The sequence below is a fragment of the Megalobrama amblycephala genome, linkage group LG8 (genome assembly GCF_018812025.1).
Source record: "Megalobrama amblycephala isolate DHTTF-2021 linkage group LG8, ASM1881202v1, whole genome shotgun sequence".
Taxonomy (NCBI): Eukaryota; Metazoa; Chordata; class Actinopteri; order Cypriniformes; family Xenocyprididae; genus Megalobrama; species Megalobrama amblycephala.
The window spans coordinates 25,254,129-25,271,225 of record NC_063051.1 but is presented as its reverse complement, the minus strand read 5'-3'; the positions used below and the strand labels follow the sequence as shown (position 1 = coordinate 25,271,225).

The 17,097-nt window shown below is 37.7% G+C and overlaps 1 protein-coding gene across 2 annotated transcripts in view; it reads left to right on the top strand.

Annotated features, from left to right (window-relative positions):
* tlk1b (tousled-like kinase 1b) overlaps nucleotides 1-16,296 on the top strand; it is a 29,686-nt gene extending 13,390 nt beyond the window's left edge. Inside the window, exons 6-22 of one of the 2 annotated variants that reach the window (XM_048200214.1) lie at nucleotides 368-411; nucleotides 668-751; nucleotides 837-923; nucleotides 3,719-3,811; nucleotides 3,929-4,039; nucleotides 4,147-4,283; nucleotides 5,563-5,748; nucleotides 6,018-6,084; nucleotides 6,963-7,060; nucleotides 8,747-8,828; nucleotides 10,037-10,128; nucleotides 10,204-10,293; nucleotides 10,662-10,831; nucleotides 12,890-13,025; nucleotides 14,032-14,143; nucleotides 14,257-14,364; nucleotides 14,438-16,296. In XM_048200214.1, the coding sequence (XP_048056171.1) occupies nucleotides 368-411; nucleotides 668-751; nucleotides 837-923; nucleotides 3,719-3,811; nucleotides 3,929-4,039; nucleotides 4,147-4,283; nucleotides 5,563-5,748; nucleotides 6,018-6,084; nucleotides 6,963-7,060; nucleotides 8,747-8,828; nucleotides 10,037-10,128; nucleotides 10,204-10,293; nucleotides 10,662-10,831; nucleotides 12,890-13,025; nucleotides 14,032-14,143; nucleotides 14,257-14,364; nucleotides 14,438-14,602 (1,862 nt within the window). In that variant the 3' untranslated portion in view covers nucleotides 14,603-16,296. Of the gene's footprint in view, nucleotides 1-367; nucleotides 412-661; nucleotides 752-836; nucleotides 924-3,718; nucleotides 3,812-3,928; nucleotides 4,040-4,146; nucleotides 4,284-5,562; nucleotides 5,749-6,017; nucleotides 6,085-6,962; nucleotides 7,061-8,746; nucleotides 8,829-10,036; nucleotides 10,129-10,203; nucleotides 10,294-10,661; nucleotides 10,832-12,889; nucleotides 13,026-14,031; nucleotides 14,144-14,256; nucleotides 14,365-14,437 lie in introns of both variants that reach the window. The other variant, XM_048200213.1, reaches the window with a different exon arrangement.
* The last annotated feature ends 801 nt before the right edge of the window (nucleotides 16,297-17,097 follow it).

The window sequence follows — 17,097 nt, the reverse complement described above, 5'->3', positions numbered from 1 at the left end:
GCATGCAGTATGCATGACGAACATCTTGTAAAGATCCATTTGAGGGTTATATTAGCTGTGTGAACTTTGTAAATGCACTGTATTATAGTCGAGAGCTCGGGGGGCAGGGAGTGTGCGATTTAAAGGGGCCGCAGCCTGAATCAGTGCATAGTTAATGATGCCCCAAAATAGGCAGTTAAATAAATGAATTAAAAAAAATCTATGGGGTATTTTGAGCTGAAACTTCACAGACACATTCAGGGGACACCTTAGACTTGTATTACATCTTGTAAAAACTGGTTCTAGGGCACCTTTAATTTTTAGCATGGAAATAATGCAGTGCACTCACAGAGAAGTGATTGTATCTATTTTGCTTTTTACCTCTCAGGAAAGTCTTCCGGCCGAGGGCCCAAGATCAGCGATTATTTTGATGTGAGTAAAGCTTTGTGTGGATGACTCTGCATTTAGTCAGCTCTGTATTAAATGTCAGTCAGTTGTCAGAGAGCTTTTAGTCAGAGTACTTTTGCTTTTTCATCTTGAAATGGCCACTCGCTTTAGTAGATGTTTTGACTTGTAGAGTTGTGAAATTTCTTGAGCTCATCATTAGTAGCATTGTGATGACACCACATGTTAGTATGTTGTGTGGTGCTGGTAAAAAACATGGCATATCTCCTTTCTGAAGTTCCAGGGAGGAAACGGATCAAGTCCAGTCAGGGGTCTTCCTCCGGTCCTGCGATCACCACAGAACTCACACTCTGCACCCGGAGCTATCGTAAGTGCTGATGTTTGATGTTTAAACATCAGCAAGGAGCCAGTGATGCTTCCTTTTAATAATGTTGCTGTTTTTCACTCTTCAGGTCAGACAGAACAGCTCCTCACCCACCAGCCTGTGTTTCATGGATCACATGATGAATCCAAAACAGCTTAGCAGCAGGAGTGTCCAGGTAATACTTGGAAAAAATATTGGGAAAAAATGACATTGTGATATTTTTTTTTTCATATTGCTATATGAAAACAATTTCACCAGATGATTCGAATAGCTCTATTTGTGAAGAATTCTAGGACGATTGGGCTAATTTTGTAGGGAAGTGCATCTGCATAAAAAAATAATAAAAAAATGTACAAGCATAGATAAATACAATTTAAAAAAAAACAAAAACAAATTAAATAAGCAGTGCTTTGTTTTTCAGGTAAATTTATCTGTATTCAGGTACAGACATGATCAAATGTAAAATAATACTGCATAGTCTTTACTGTATAAATTAAATATAATTAACAATGATACATTGTATTAATTAATTATATTAAAGCTACAAATGTGATTTTCTCTTTCTCTCGTTGTTTGATTAACATTGGTGAAAAAACAGCTGCGGGTATAATAGGCTGCTGTCACTTTAAGACGAATGCACAGATCCAATATAATGATACCCATCTGTTTTCTTTCTCAATTGTTTACAACACGTAACCAACTGTGTTTAAGAGGATACTTGCCGAGATGGGCATTTTGATTTCACTTTGCATGCACGTGTCCGTTCAAGCTCAAAAAGAAGAGAAAGAGAACTGAATTTGGAAAACAGCGTACGAGGTCCAGTCGTTTTGCTTGATGTTTAAACTGACAGGACTTAAAGGGTTAGTTCACCCAAAAATGAAAATAATGTCATTTATTACTCACCCTCATGCTGTAAGACCTTCGTTAATCTTCAGAGCGCAAATTAAGATATTTTTGTTGAAATCCGATGGCTCAGTGAGGCCTACATAGCCAGCAATGACATTTCCTCTTTCAAGATCCATTAATGTACTAAAAACATAGTGAAAATCAGTTAGTACAGTGGATCAATATTAATATTATAAAGCGACAAGAATATTTTTGGTGCGGCAAAAAAACTAAATAACGACTTATATAGTGATGGCCGATTTCAAAACACTGCTTCAGGAAGCTTCGGAGCATTATGAATCAGCGTATGAATAAGCTCACTCTCACACTAATGTGCTTAAACATGAAAAATGAAAATTCTGTCTTTAATTACTCACCCTCATGTCGTTCCACATCCGTAAGACCTTCGTTCATCTTCGGAACACAAATTAAGATATTTTTGATAAAATCTGATGGCTTGTGAGGCCTGCATTGACAGCAAGATAATTTAGACTTTCAAACACCCAGAAAGGTACTAAAAACATATTTAAAACGGTTCATGTGACTACACTGGTTCAAACTTAATGTTATGAAGCGACGAGAATACTTTTTGTGTGCCAAAAAAACAAAATAGCAACTTTATTCAACAATATATATTGATTGGCGATTTCAAAACAGTGCTTCATGAAGCTTCGAAGCTTTACGAATCTTTTGTTTCCAATCAGTGGTTTGGAGCATGTATCAAACTGCCAAAGTCACGTGAACCATTGAAACTTCGAAACACTTAAGACGTAACAAAGCCTTGTTTACTGAAATCACATGGCAGTTTGAGATCATTTGATATATGCATCAAAACAAAAAATTCAAAACAAAAGAATCGTAAAGCTTCATGAAGCAGTGTTTTGAAATTGGCCATCACTATAAAGCGACGCCAAAAAAAACAAAATAACTTTTCAACAATACCTAGTAATGGCCGATTTCAAAACACAGCTTTGAGTCTTTTGTTTTGATTCAGTGGTTTGGAGCACCAAAGTCACGTGATTTCAGCAGTTTGATGCGTGATCCAAACCACTGATTCGAAAAAAAGCTTCGAAACAGTGTTTTGAAATCAGCCATCGCTAGATATTGTTGAAAAGTCGTTATTTTGTTTTTTGGCGCACAAAAAGTATTCTTGTCGCTTTATAATATTAAGGTTGAACCACTGTACTCGACATGAACTGTTTTAAATATGTCTTTAGTAGCTTTCTGGGCACTGAAATTGTAAATTAACTTGCTGGATTTCATCAAAAATATCTTAATTTGTGTTCCGAAGATGAATGAAGGTCTTACGGGTATAGAACAACATGAGGGTGAGTAATAAATTACACTTTAATTTTTGGGTGATCTATTGCATGTTCTGGCACTGTAAAACAAGTTCACTTTCAAACATTGATGCTATTAAACGTGCACTGCTCTGACACTAAACACCTTTTAATGATGCACTGCACATATATTGTTAACCCTGCACTGCACATACTCTACGTACTACATACTCTGACACAGTTATATGCGTGTACTACATGCTCTGATGCTGTTAAAGGTGCCCTAGATTCAAAATTTGAATTTACCTCGGCATAGTTGAATAACAAGAGTTCAGTACATGGAAAAGACATACAGTGAGTTTCAAACTCCATTGCTTTCTCTTTCTTATGTAAATCTCATTTGTTTAAAAGACTTCCGGAAAACACGCGGATCTCAACATAACACCGACTGTTACGTAGCTCATGTGGCAGGGAGCACGCGAATTAAAGGGGCGGCGCGCTGAAAAAAATCAGTGCATAGTTAATGATGCCCCAAAATAGGCAGTTAAAAAAATTTATTTTTAAAAAATCTATGGGGTATTTTGAGCTGAAACTTCACAGACACATTCAGGGGACACCTTAGACTTATATTACATCTTGTGAAAAAGCATTCTTGGGCACCTTTAAACAAGCTCACTTGCACTGTATGATGCACAGTTTGCCGCGACTCAATTGATAACACATGCTGACATAGTATATTCTCTCTCAATCTCGCTGTTATTTGCGTTCTCTAAACATTTATCTCTTTTTCCTTCTCTGTTCTCAGACTGATTTGACACTGTTGAAACTGGCTGCACTTGAGAGCAATAAGAATCTTGACCTTGAGAAGAAAGAGGGCAGAATAGATGATCTACTCAGGGTGAGTAACAAACAGACGAGCGTCCTGTCCTTGAGGTTTTTTTTTTTATTTTTATGTAGAAATCACAAAGTGCCATTTGAGTTCAGAAATTGAGTGGTTTTGATATTTTCTCCCCAGGCAAACTGTGACCTCCGCAGACAGATAGATGAGCAACAGAAGCTGCTGGAACGTTTCAAGGAGCGTCTGAACAAATGCACTACGATGAGTAAAAAACTCCTCATTGAGAAGGTGAGCTGTTTTTTTTTTTTTTTTTTTTTTTTTAATGCTCACAGCTGCTTATTTCACATGTTTCAGGGGTTGTAGAGTGACTCTTGAGTGTGTTCTCTTCTTCCTAGAGCACTCAAGAGAAGCAGTCCTGCCGTGAAAAGAGTATGCAGGACCGGCTGCGTCTGGGGCACTTCACCACAGTCCGACACGGAGCATCCTACTCGGAACAGTGGACGGACGGATATGCCTTCCAGAACCTAGTCAAGTAAGAGTCGCCCACAGACAAACACTAATGTTCTGTGGTTTTGTCTGGGACTGAAAAAGTGCAGAAATGTACCGTCATCATTCAGTACGTGAACAGGATGCCAGTGTGCTGCTATTCAGTTTGACACAATGTAGTCTCGCATAGCCAGACCTTCAGACTGACGGCATTAGGTCTAGACTCCATAGCAGCTTTCATTTGCCAAGGACCGCCCAGATATTGTCTGACTGACATGAAAACCAGCCAATGACAGTTAGTTTTGTTCAGCATCATGTTTAGGGGCTTGAAAATCAATGTCAAGTCAATGTCCCTACAATAGCAGCGTGTAAAACTCTTGGATGTCTTTTAAAGAGTGTATGCCGCAGACTTCACATACTTTTGAAAATCCAGCATTTAGTTGATCTTGAGGTGGTTTAGCCATCTCTGGTTTGGCGTCACAATGACTTTTTTTCCAGGCAGACCATTAGAGAACACACAACACAAGTCTTCTGGAAATCCTGTAAAATTCAACCAATCAGATGACTACTTCAGAACTCCCAAAGTGTTTCCCATTTTGTGTGCCTTAAGCTGTTCACACTGCCAGCGACTTTGTCGCAGCGTATCATCGTATGTACTCGGAGACATATTATAAATTATAGGGAAGTTGCTTACTGCTAAATTTAACGTCTCCTCCATCTTGCCACTGACACTCTACAACAGGATGTAGTGACGGGTCACATGCACTCAACTTACTTCACTCCTATTTGCCGTTGCTCCCGAAAGTCGCTCTTCATTTGCATAAAGTTAAACATATCTCAACTTTGTTGCATTGCTGGACATGCCTACATCCTGTCGCCAGAAATCACCAGCTCTCAGTTGAAACAAAATGGGATTATGACGCTTTGTTACTGTCGTCGGGGGTGTGAACGGGGCTTTATGCGTCATATGTTCAGCCAACAGTCGGTGGGCGAGACGTCTGAGGCTGAGACAAGACAAAATGTGACATGAAGCATAAAGTTAATGCACTGACTTCATCCCTAAACCTAATTTACAGAATTTGACATTATAATTAGTCTTTATATAATTCTATAAATGAAATCCAGATGGGATATTGGTGGAATTTAATGAATTAAATATTGAATTTTTGTACAAACATTGGTGTTAATGCATTGTACATGACTTTGTATTAAAGTATCTGCCATTGTAAATAATAAAATGGGGCGAGTCCTTTCTGTCCTGCATTTGCATAAGTCGTTATTTTTTTATTGTGGTTTTTAATATTTTTCTATTACTGTTTTAATAGGCAGCAGGAGTGGATAAACCAGCAGAGGGAAGAGATTGAGAGGCAGCGGAAACTTCTAGCAAAGCGTAAACCTCCCAGCACACCCTCCTCCCAGAGCCCGACCCCCAATGAGTCCAAACAGAGAAAGACCAAAGCCGTCAATGGAGCTGACAATGACCCCTTCCTCAAACCCAGCCTGCCTACACTGTGAGATATTAACACACACAAGCGCAAACATATTAGTTTCTTGCCTTCTAAACAGAGACTTCCCATTGACTTCTAATGTTATTAAAATGAGATAATTAAGATTGTTGTACACCAGGGCTGTACAATTCGTCATTTTAGTATCATTATTGAAGCGTGTATGATTTATAGAAGCAGAAAAGGGTGCCATTAAATAAAAAAGTAAAATGTTTTCTGCAATATTGTCATCAAAATGGTTTTATTATTGAAATGCTTCTGTATTGAATATGCAGATTGACAGTGGCAGAGTATCACGAGCAGGAAGAAATCTTCAAACTGAGACTGGGTCATCTCAAAAAGGTTAGTCTCTATATAAACACAATACACACACACACTCTCTTGTGTGCTTCAGAGTAAGGCCCTGTTTATAACTGCTATTAAGATGCATTTTGGTCGATCAGATCACAAGTGGACAACGCTAAATGCATGTGTAAAACGTTTTGAGCTTGTTCACTTTTGACCACTTCCAGAGGTAGTCAAAAACGCATTTGACCGGATTGTTTTCGTAGTGGAAACACTCATGTGGTCGAATGCGTTCAAACAGCCACAAAAGGACCGTCTACTCTCCGCCTGCTGACTAACGTGTAAACATTATGGGATGCACGCTAGCCAGATGGGATTTAAACTCTGTCAGCTGAAGACCAAAGTTTGGTTTGAAGACGAAAAACATACCAAAGCACAATGTTTTCTCACCAGTCCTGATTTCTAACTCGTACTCACTGCGTTCGGCCGGTCTTGCGGCTGTCAGAGCAGAAACGAAAGCTGCTGCTCTCCCTGTGTTTTTCCGTCGTCTCCGGACGCGTTCATATGTAATTTGCGCAAACTTATTTTGTCCATTAGATTGAAAGATCTGAAAAAACTCACACATTTACCCACCCACCCTCCCCTCAAAGAAATCAGGACAGAAGTGGTTGAAAGTGGACAAAAGATACGGATTAAAATACCAGGTGTTTCCTTCGTCTACTTGTGATCCGATCGACCAAAACGCATCTCAATACTAAGTGTAAACGGGGCCTAAGATGGTTAAAAAGCAGTGAGGTGTAGCATTAGTGCTTCATGCAAAAGCAGTCATGCAAAAATGCTGCTTCAAGCAGTCTTTTTGTCCTTTCAGTGGAATCTACCATTCATACATGACTATGTTAGTATGTGCTCAAGTGTGTGTGTTTGTGTGTGTTCAGGAGGAGGCAGAGATTCAGGCGGAGCTAGAACGGTTGGAGCGTGTGAGGAATCTGCACATTCGAGAACTTAAAAGAATCAACAATGAGGACAGTTCTCAGTAAGTCCCGCCCACTTCTTATTGCATTTAAATATTTCAATGAAATCTTAAGTATTGTTTTTTTGAGATTTTAAATATAGGGATGAAAAGAGTTTGCAGATAAAATGCAGTGCCTACATAGATGTAAATGGAACACTGCATCAGAAACTCTGCCATTGTCAGTTATTGCATGTATTTTTTCTGTCGGCTGTACACAAGAATCAGTGATCAACTTTTGAGAGTGTACTACCAAAGTCCCTTTAAGACGAGTCATTTCACTCGGCGGCCATCTTTGAAACGCCTCTCGGGCATCCTGGGCATCATGCAATCTGTTTGAATGGGGAAACATCAAATTCTCCAAAACTGTTCGCCAACCTTATGATTAAATTTCATATTTGAAATCACCAATGAAATCTAACAACAACCGGCTCATAAATTTAGTTTCCAAACGCTCGAATCATGACAAAAAAACTATTTTTCAGGCTGGATCAAGCTAATGCGCATGCGCAGACCTAAATGCGCGTCTCTTCGGAGGCGTACGTCTGACTGTTTCTATAGAAACCGGTGATTCTAACGGCCGCTGAAGTGACACGATGACTTTACCAGTCGGCGATTGGCTCTTATTTAGAAAACTAAAGTTTTACCAGATCCTGGCAGACATTCCTTCACAGAAATCAAAAAGATAATTGTGGTTGAAAGCAATACAGCGTATACAGATATACTGTATACAGACTGGACGGAGACGATCATAAATAATACTCGTGTTTGCAGTGCACACTTCATATCAGGTAAAATAATCAATTCATATGTAATGGTGTGTTGGTTTTATCTAGTACAAATCAGCAAGTTTCTGTTTTATAGGTGAAAAGTCGCCAACTTTCAGTGCACTAGCTAGCTTAAATGTTAAACAAACATACAGCGATAGATGAGTGTGCCATCCTTTAAATGGTCTCTTAAAATAATCCACATTGCTAGCCATAATCATAGTTAGCCCAGCGTTAGGTTACATTAGACAATAAGCCTTGACAAAATTCCCAGAACCACCCGAAAGTAATTCATATGTTGTCTAGGAAATATCCAAAACTTAAGTTAATTTACAAAAATAGCTGTCACGGTCCCGTAGAGTCAGTGACTGTACATATTCGGACAGTTCTGAACCACCTTCTGCATCCATGTTTAATAAATCCCTCCTAAAACATGCTAGCTTACGCTTGTCAGCATTGAGTCCAGCGTCTCTTTTTGCCTCCAGCTAAGCCCCGCCCATCAGGAAACCTTGTAATGTTTACAAACTTTTAAGGGGTCTATTGCACTTTACACTTTCTCCCATTCAAAACAATACGAGTGACGCGTCTTGTGTTATTCTATAGTCTTTGGTACTACTCTGTTCTGAATTAAAAAGTCTGGGTCAACATTTTCATGTACAGCGTTTGATTGCAGTTTAAAGACTGATTGCAGAAATGTTAACTTAAAAAAAAAAAAAAAAAAAAAAACTGGAAAACTGTAATTGTAAAACATATCTCTTTTTTTTTTTTTTTTTTTTTTGTTGCTATATTTTATTGCCGTTTATTTTATTTTTTTTCCTTTTTTAGTTTTCTTCGCAACAATTGCTGTTTGCCCCAAAATGTGCTTCTGAAAAGAGATAATCACACTCTTAATCCATCTCAGAAAAGTTGTGAATATGCCTGATGTATTTGTTTGTGTTTGTAGGTTTAAAGACCATCCAACCCTTAATGAAAGGTATCTTCTGTTACACTTGCTGGGAAGAGGAGGTTTCAGTGAAGTTTATAAGGTTATTTAGTTTTTTATTATTAGATGCACTCACACACTTTGATACAGTTTGTGTACTTGCCTGTTCAATGCATATATATATATATATATATATATATATATATATATATATATATATATATATATATATATATATATATATATATATATATATATACAGATTTTTTTTTCTTTCTTTTTTTTGAAAAAAGTAATACTTTTCAGCAAGGATGCATTAAATTGATTAAATGGCAGATTTCTATCTCAAATAAATGCTGTTCTTTTGAACTTTCTATTCATCAAAGAATCCTGAAAAAATTATATGACAGTTTCCACAAAAAATATGAAGCAGCACAACTGTTTTCAACATTGATGATAATCAGAAATGTTTCTTGGGCAGCAAATCAACTTATTAGAATGATTTCTGAAGGATCATGTGACCCTGAAGACCGTAGTAATGATGCTGAAAATTCAGCTTTACCATCACTGGAATAAATTACACTTTACAATATATTCACATAGAAAACTTTTTTTTTTCTTTCTTTCTTTTTCTGTTCTTCAATTGTAGTAATATTTCACAGTAGTACTACTTTTATTTATTTATTTATATATTTTTAAATAAATGTAACCTTAAGAGACTTCTTTCAGAAACAAAAAATCTTTAGTGTACATTAGTGTACGTAAAAGCCAACAACAAACCATTTTCACAACACATTTTACTTCTGTAATTGGACTCATTTATTAGTGAAACTGGATATTCAGTGAGAAAAATGTAAAACAGGACTTGATTTAATCAAAAATGATTAGATCATGAAACTCTTACATAGTCATTTCAGAGCAAGTTATAGCATTTTGTTAAAAACAATGCAGGCATTTTGTTTATAATGGCATTCATATTATGTGAATGCCATTATAAACCATTATATTATGTCCCAGTAATACCAGAAATGTGTATTTGAGGGAAAAATTTATAGGCCTGAACCATTGTAAAACTACACAAAGCTTTGCATGGCTTAATGCAAACAGCAATATCATAAAAGACACCGATTTTCAAAAATAATATGTCTGTTTTATAGTATATAGAAACATACCATATGCTGTGGTATACAGCTGTGGCATGAAACACCCAGTCACTAGAAAATGTCCACAGACAGCATAACCCTAGTTTATGTGTTGTGAAAAACTGGGGCTTATTGCCTAAATAAATGTGTTTTATGTTGTTGTGTGAAGGCATTTGACCTGTTTGAGCAGCGATATGCTGCTGTGAAGATCCACCAGCTCAACAAGAACTGGAGAGAAGAGAAGAAAGAGAACTACCACAAGTATGTTGCCCACCTTTTTTTTTCCCTCTCTCTGTCTCCCAAGTTTTTCATGCTCATTTGTTTTGTCCACTCCAGACATGCCTGTAGAGAATACAGAATCCACAAGCAACTGGACCATCCCAGAATAGTCAAACTTTACGACTACTTTTCTCTGGACACTGACACGTAAGCGTCTGACTGTTTTTTTTCTTCCCAATATGTTTATTGTCCTTTTCTTTTTTTATAACCACACATCAACTAGGCATATAGTAATAAAAATAGCCTATGGAACACCAGAACAAGTATACAAGCATACATCCTTTCACATAGATGTATTTAATTTACACTTCTTAAAAAAAAGCAATAAAAATTAAATAAATATCCATCTGGGATGGAGTTTTGTTCAATATCTACCCAAGCAGGTGTTGTTGTTGTACAGAAATAGTTTAGTGCTGAAGTCAGTTGGGCAGCCATATAGTACCATCTTAAATTGGGAAGCTGAAGCAACCTTTTTGCAACTTTACAAATGTTCACTTGATGTGTTTTTGTTCTAGATTCTGCACTGTTCTCGAGTTCTGTGAGGGGAATGATCTCGATTTCTATCTGAAGCAACACAAGCTGATGTCTGAGAAAGAGGCTCGCTCAATCGTCATGCAGATAGTCAACGCCCTCCGATACCTCAATGAGATCAAACCGCCCATCATCCATTACGACCTGAAACCAGGTGAACGCAACACGCACAATAACTGCTGTGTCGCAGAATTACATATGTTAATTCATGTGTGAGGGGCAAATTTTGAATTGCTGAATGCAGATGCAAAAGGGAAGATACTGATATGTGCGCCGGGAAGCAGTGTGATTATTTTGCTGACGAATAATTTTCATCAACATCATTATTTCACTGACGAAAACTAGATGATAACTAAATAAAAAAACAGTTTTGAATGACAAAACTGATGAAAATCTATTGACATTTTCGTCAATGAATAAAAAGAGATGAACATGTTAGGGAGGGAATTTGGTAATAGATCCAGTCAGAATGATGTCCTGCGTGGTAGATTTGAATTTTTACGTGCTGATCTACCCGGCAGGACATAAGTTGGCGTACACTTGCTGCATGTCTCATAAAGCGTCGGAGTTGGCATATGGTTAAATCTGAAAAAGTGTGAGGAAGCGAAAGAGAGCTCAATTCAGTCCAGTTTTCTGTGCGCACACAGAAAGCCACCTCTCAGACGTCAGCGCACAAGTACTGAATTGAGCTCTCTTTCGCATCTTTCCACGCTTGAATGGACATACACACAAAATTGTCAAAATGTCTGTTTTGGTGAGTATTCACATAAACCCAGTCGGTTATGTCTTGAAGTGAACGTAAACAGTTGGGAGAATGTTGGATGTGGATCAGTGTATTGGATCCATGCATTCGGCCTTAAAGTGGCAGCAGTCTAATAAACCGTCTGCTGCCCGTCATTAATGTTAATCAAACATCAAAAGAAAAAGAGAAAATCACTTAATGCTCTTTGATTGAACAACTTTAATAGCTTTAATAAGGATTACTCTATAATTTATACAAATAAATATGTCTGCTTGCAAGTTGTTTTAAAGAATGCATATATCATATGTTTCTAATTAAAACTTCTCATATGTTTCTATATGAGAAGTGGTTTTATTTAATTTTAAGATAAAGACGTATGACACAGCAGAATCTGTGTCTGTATTGCATGTCCAACATGCATATTAACAGGTTAATAGATTTTCTCTGGGAGTATATCATGAGTTTTGAAATTTTAGAGAATTGCTTAATTGATGCATTACAATTTAACTAAATCCATTAGATTGTAGTCAAATAAATCTACTGTAGATTTAGTCGACTAAAACAAACAATTCAGATGACTAAAATATGACTAATACTAAAAGGCATTTTAGTCAAAAGACTATGACTAAAACAACTAAATCCAAAATTTGCTGTCAAAATTTACACTGGTGGGAAGCAGGAGAAAGAAATGACAAAATATAATTATCTAATAATAAAAGCACGCACAAGTCTGTCACTGGACATCTGAAGCGTAGTTTGAAAAGTCTGAAAAATTGTGGGAAAAATAGTCTATAGACACCAGAACGGGACAGAATCTAACTGGATCGGGACTGATAGATCTGCGTAGACCTCTTTCTATGGGCTTTTACGGGTGGGAAGGGGTCAAAACAGGAGCTGGATAAAATATTACACATTTTTGGCGGGAGCGGGATTGAAAAATCCATCCCGCGCAGACCTCTACTACAGAGCATGGCTGTGTCCGAAAGCTGAAAAACGCGGTCTCCATAGGCAGCATACGGTGGTAAAAAGACAACAAGGCACCCGAATCCAATAATCGCATCACATCCTGTCTCCTGAGATACCTTCATCTGATCTGATTTTTGAAGGAAGCATAGGTGTATCCTTTACTGCCTTTGATATCCTACAATCCTCTGCATTCCATTCCATGACCATTGAGCTAAAAAATAAAGATGGTGCCTGAAAGTTGCAGTTGGTGGTCAGTTTGTGTAAATAAACATTTTTGACCAACTTTTTACAAACAAGTCACTGCCTAAGCTTTTGGAAGCAGCCCATGTCCGCTTTCATTCACACACGTGAACTCTTCTCAGAGACGAGCAATTTATGTAGCACATGATGTGAATGGAGAATTGGTGCAAAAAAATGCTTCTTTTAAGGATGGTTGATTTGTTATTTGTCATGTAGACTGTATAGGAAGTATGTTTTTTTTTGTTTTGTTTTTTGGTTGCTCAGGAAATATCCTGTTGGTGGATGGAACAGCATGTGGGGAGATAAAGATCACAGACTTTGGCTTGTCTAAAATCATGGATGACGACAGCTACGGAGTGGACGGGATGGACCTAACATCACAGGGAGCTGGAACTTACTGGTCAGTATTCCCAGCTAAAAACAGCGCTTTCTAGTGCACATTACTTCAGTGTTCTCCCAAAACTCATTCCAAACACATTTGTATTGTGGATTTTTATGAATATTTAAACAGCTCCGAAACTCCAAAAAGGACAAAATAGCAGCATAAATGTGTGTGAGGAACAGACCAGTTGTTTTTCACTGAGTGTCGTAGCTGTCATATCAAATATGATGGCAGAGATCAGGCTGCATGAAAGTAACCTCATGTATCAAACATGCATCTATTTTTACATTTACATTAACGCATTTGGCAGATTATTTATCCAAAGCAGCTTCCATGTTATTTCAGGTAAACATTTTATCTGTTCATGCACTTTCATAGGAATTTCCATCTGTTCCTTTTATATGACATCAGAAGACTAGTGCATGTCATATGGACCACCTTTTTATAATTTTGTTGTTGTTTTGGTCACTTTTAGAGTTATTGATGAACTCTAAACTCTAAATTCATAAATTTCAGAAAAATCATGTTAAAATAGATATGTCAGATATGATCCATGTCTTAATCATCATTGTATTGCGTTGCATTATACATTTTGCTTTCCAAAATTAAAACTACAGAGCTTTGATCATAAGACTAAGCATTTAAATATCATCTTACCAAGACACATTATTGGGAGATATAAAGTGACGACTGATATTTATATGCATTTTATGTAAGTAGCCTGTGTAAAAATCTCTTTGATTTACATTACCAGCTATCATCATTTCATCTTACTCTTTTGGCCATATAAATAACAGTTATCTGCACCAAATTGCATAGTCTTGCTCATTTTGAGTCTCTGAATACAACTGAAGTGTTTAACTCCATGAGTATGAGCTCCATGTTCTCAATATATAAGCCATAAAAGTCCGTTGTATCAAATATGTTATAAAACACTCTTTTAAAACACTGTTTCATTAAAAAAATTAGATTTTTCTGGCTATTATTTTAAATGTATAACAAAACCACATGTTCTAATTTTTAGGTATTTGCCGCCAGAGTGTTTTGTTGTTGGTAAAGAGCCTCCAAAGATCTCTAATAAAGTAGATGTGTGGTCTGTGGGCGTCATCTTCTTCCAGTGCCTGTATGGACGAAAGGTAAGGTTTAATGTTTAGAAACTGCTGTGTGGGTCACTGAAAACTCAGCCACACGGCCGTTGATGTAATGCATTTTAGGATGAAGCTGCATTGAATTTTTTGTCATTATGTAGCCGTTTGGCCATAATCAGTCCCAGCAAGACATCCTTCAAGAGAACACCATCCTGAAAGCCACTGAGGTGCAGTTTCCTGCTAAACCGGTGGCTAGCAATGAGGCCAAGGTCAGTATTATGAGTTTTTTATGTAAATGAATGTGTGGAAAAGACGGTCTAAGTTCTTTCTTGTCCTCCGCAGGCGTTTATCCGCCGCTGTCTGGCTTACAGGAAGGAGGACCGCTTTGACGTCCACCAGCTGGGCAGTGACTCGTACCTTCTTCCTCACATGAGGCGGTCCAATTCGTCGGGGAACTTGCAGGCCACTCCCGCAAGCCCCGCCTCTTCAGGAATAATCTCCTACTGATCTCAATGGCTGATCGATCATGATTGATGGTTCTGATGGTGATTTCCCTCCCTTCAACACCTCGGGGTGGCCAGGAAGGGGGAGGAGCTATATATCAGCTGACAGGCTGTAGGACATGCCCACACCGGCCACAGTGACTGCCATTGATATTGGGGCAGGAATGGCCGATGTCATTTCCTGTGTGGATCCAGATGTCAGTGAGAGCTAGAACCATTTGAAAATTGACATTTGTTTTTACCCAAGGCATTTTGTGGAGTAGATTTGGGAGGGTTGCGCTAACGTTTTAGCTTCTTGTTGATATCCTCCCTGAGCTACGCCTCAGTAAAGGGGTGTTTTGTTTTGTGTAAGTGTGAAATTTAGAGGCAATTAATTGTAGTGTGAGTGGAAATAGATGAACGAGTGTTTTAATGTGACAAATGTGTCTGTAAGAATTTTTGTGTGCGTGCACCTGTGAATGGATGTTTTACGCCACAGCGTTATATGTTGGCTGTTCATAACATACATGTATGTTGGCCGCAGATTGCAAGATGTGTGTGTGTGTGTGTGTGTGTGTGTGTGAGACAAAATACTGTCTGTTTCACTTTAAAGTAACATGTATGAACATTGTCAGTTTGTTTAAATGGGCGCAATATTTGCAAAATGTGGATGAATGGATCTCACAAAGAATGTCCAGGTCATATTTCACCTCAAAACCAAGCGGGGGAAAAAAAAAAAACCTTTATTTTAGATTAAGGAAATTTGTGCTATTTCTGGACCATTTGGACAGATTTTGGCACAGATTTACAAATAAAGATTGTGACACTATTTTGATTTTGAGTTTTACTGTATATATATATATATATATATATATATATATATATATATATATATATATATATATATATATATATATATATATATATATATATATAGGCATAAATTTTGTCAAAATTATGAAATAGGATTCTTTCAAGTCATATTTATTTCTTTAGATTTTAGGGTGGAAAATGACCTGGACATGTTATTGACCAGTTTGGTGAGATTCACCTGAGAATCCTGCATGTAGGAGGAGACACCGTAAAAAGTCATCTCAGTAGACCTCCTATAGAAACTCTCAAATGACATGTGTGTATTAATGAATCCAACCCTGAGCAGGTTTTCATATTTTGTTTGCAGGTTTGTTTGTAGCTTTTGTTGTCTGATGCAGCATCACCTTGCTGCTACCTGATGTTGCTTTTAGTTCTATGATTTACTCAGATTAAGAATCAGACCAAATATAAATTTGATTTACCAGGAAAAGCATGAAAAAAAACTGAATGAGGTGTGTTGTGAGACTAAGGGTCTGACGTACGTATGCGTGTTTGTGTGTGCGACGATTCACAGAGCAGACGGAAGGTGGGCCGGACCCCACCCTTGATCGTTTAACCCCTTTATGCCTAGACCCAGTGCTGTCATGTTGCTTAGCAACCCTCGCTGATCCCGGAGCCTGAGTCAGGTCAGCATCTCCGAATGACGTGAACCGGACCGCGAACAAACTGTCAAAGCTTCCAGAGTCTGTTTTCAGGGGAAGAATCTCAGCTTTTGTTGTTTCCACTCTCTAAATACTCTTTCAACCCCAGAAGCAGTTTTCAGCTCAACATATGGTGATCTGTCTCTAAAGTGCTGCTGCGATTGTAGAGAATGTAGCCAAAAGAGAAATAAACATTTTGAAAATATTTGGATACATGTGCTTTCTTTCCTTTGGTGTTTGTGGTGACTGATTTTTTTTTTTTTTTTTTTGGACATTTTCATGTGATATCAGAGCTGTTCTTGTTAGTACCAGCTTTGTTTGCTTTCAGGGCCCCTGCTGGACAGAATCAAAAGTTGGCCTACATTTCACAGCCAAGTTGAGTGATCAGTCTACAGCTGACCAGTGAATTTACCAGCTTGTTGTAATTACTGAGAATTCATTTTTTCATAGCACAGGGAAAAAAAACACTTAACAGGGCTTAAAATTAAAGGTGTCATTGAACGTTTTTTTTACAAGATGTAATATAAGTCTAAGGTGTCCCCTGAATGTGTCTGTGAAGTTTCAGCTCAAAATACCCCATAGATTTTTTTTTTTTATTAATTTTTTTAACTGCCTATTTTGGGGCATCATTAAATATGAGCTGATTCATGCTGCGCGGCCCCTTTAAATCTGGCGCTCCCCCGCCCACGGAGCTCGCGTTTGCCTTTAACAGCATAAGCAAAGTTCACAAAGCTAATATAACCCTCAAAATGGATCTTTACAAAGTGTTCGTCATGCATGCTGCATGCATACATCGGATTATGTGAGTATTGTATTTATTTGGATGTTTACATTTGATTCTGAATGAGTTTGAGGCTATGCTCCGTGGCTAACGGCTAATGCTACACTGTTGGAGAGATTTATAAAGAATGAAGTTGTGTTTATGAATTATACAGACTGCAAGTGTTTAATGAAAAAATATCGACTGCTTTTGTCTCCGTGAATACAGTAAGAAACGATGATAACT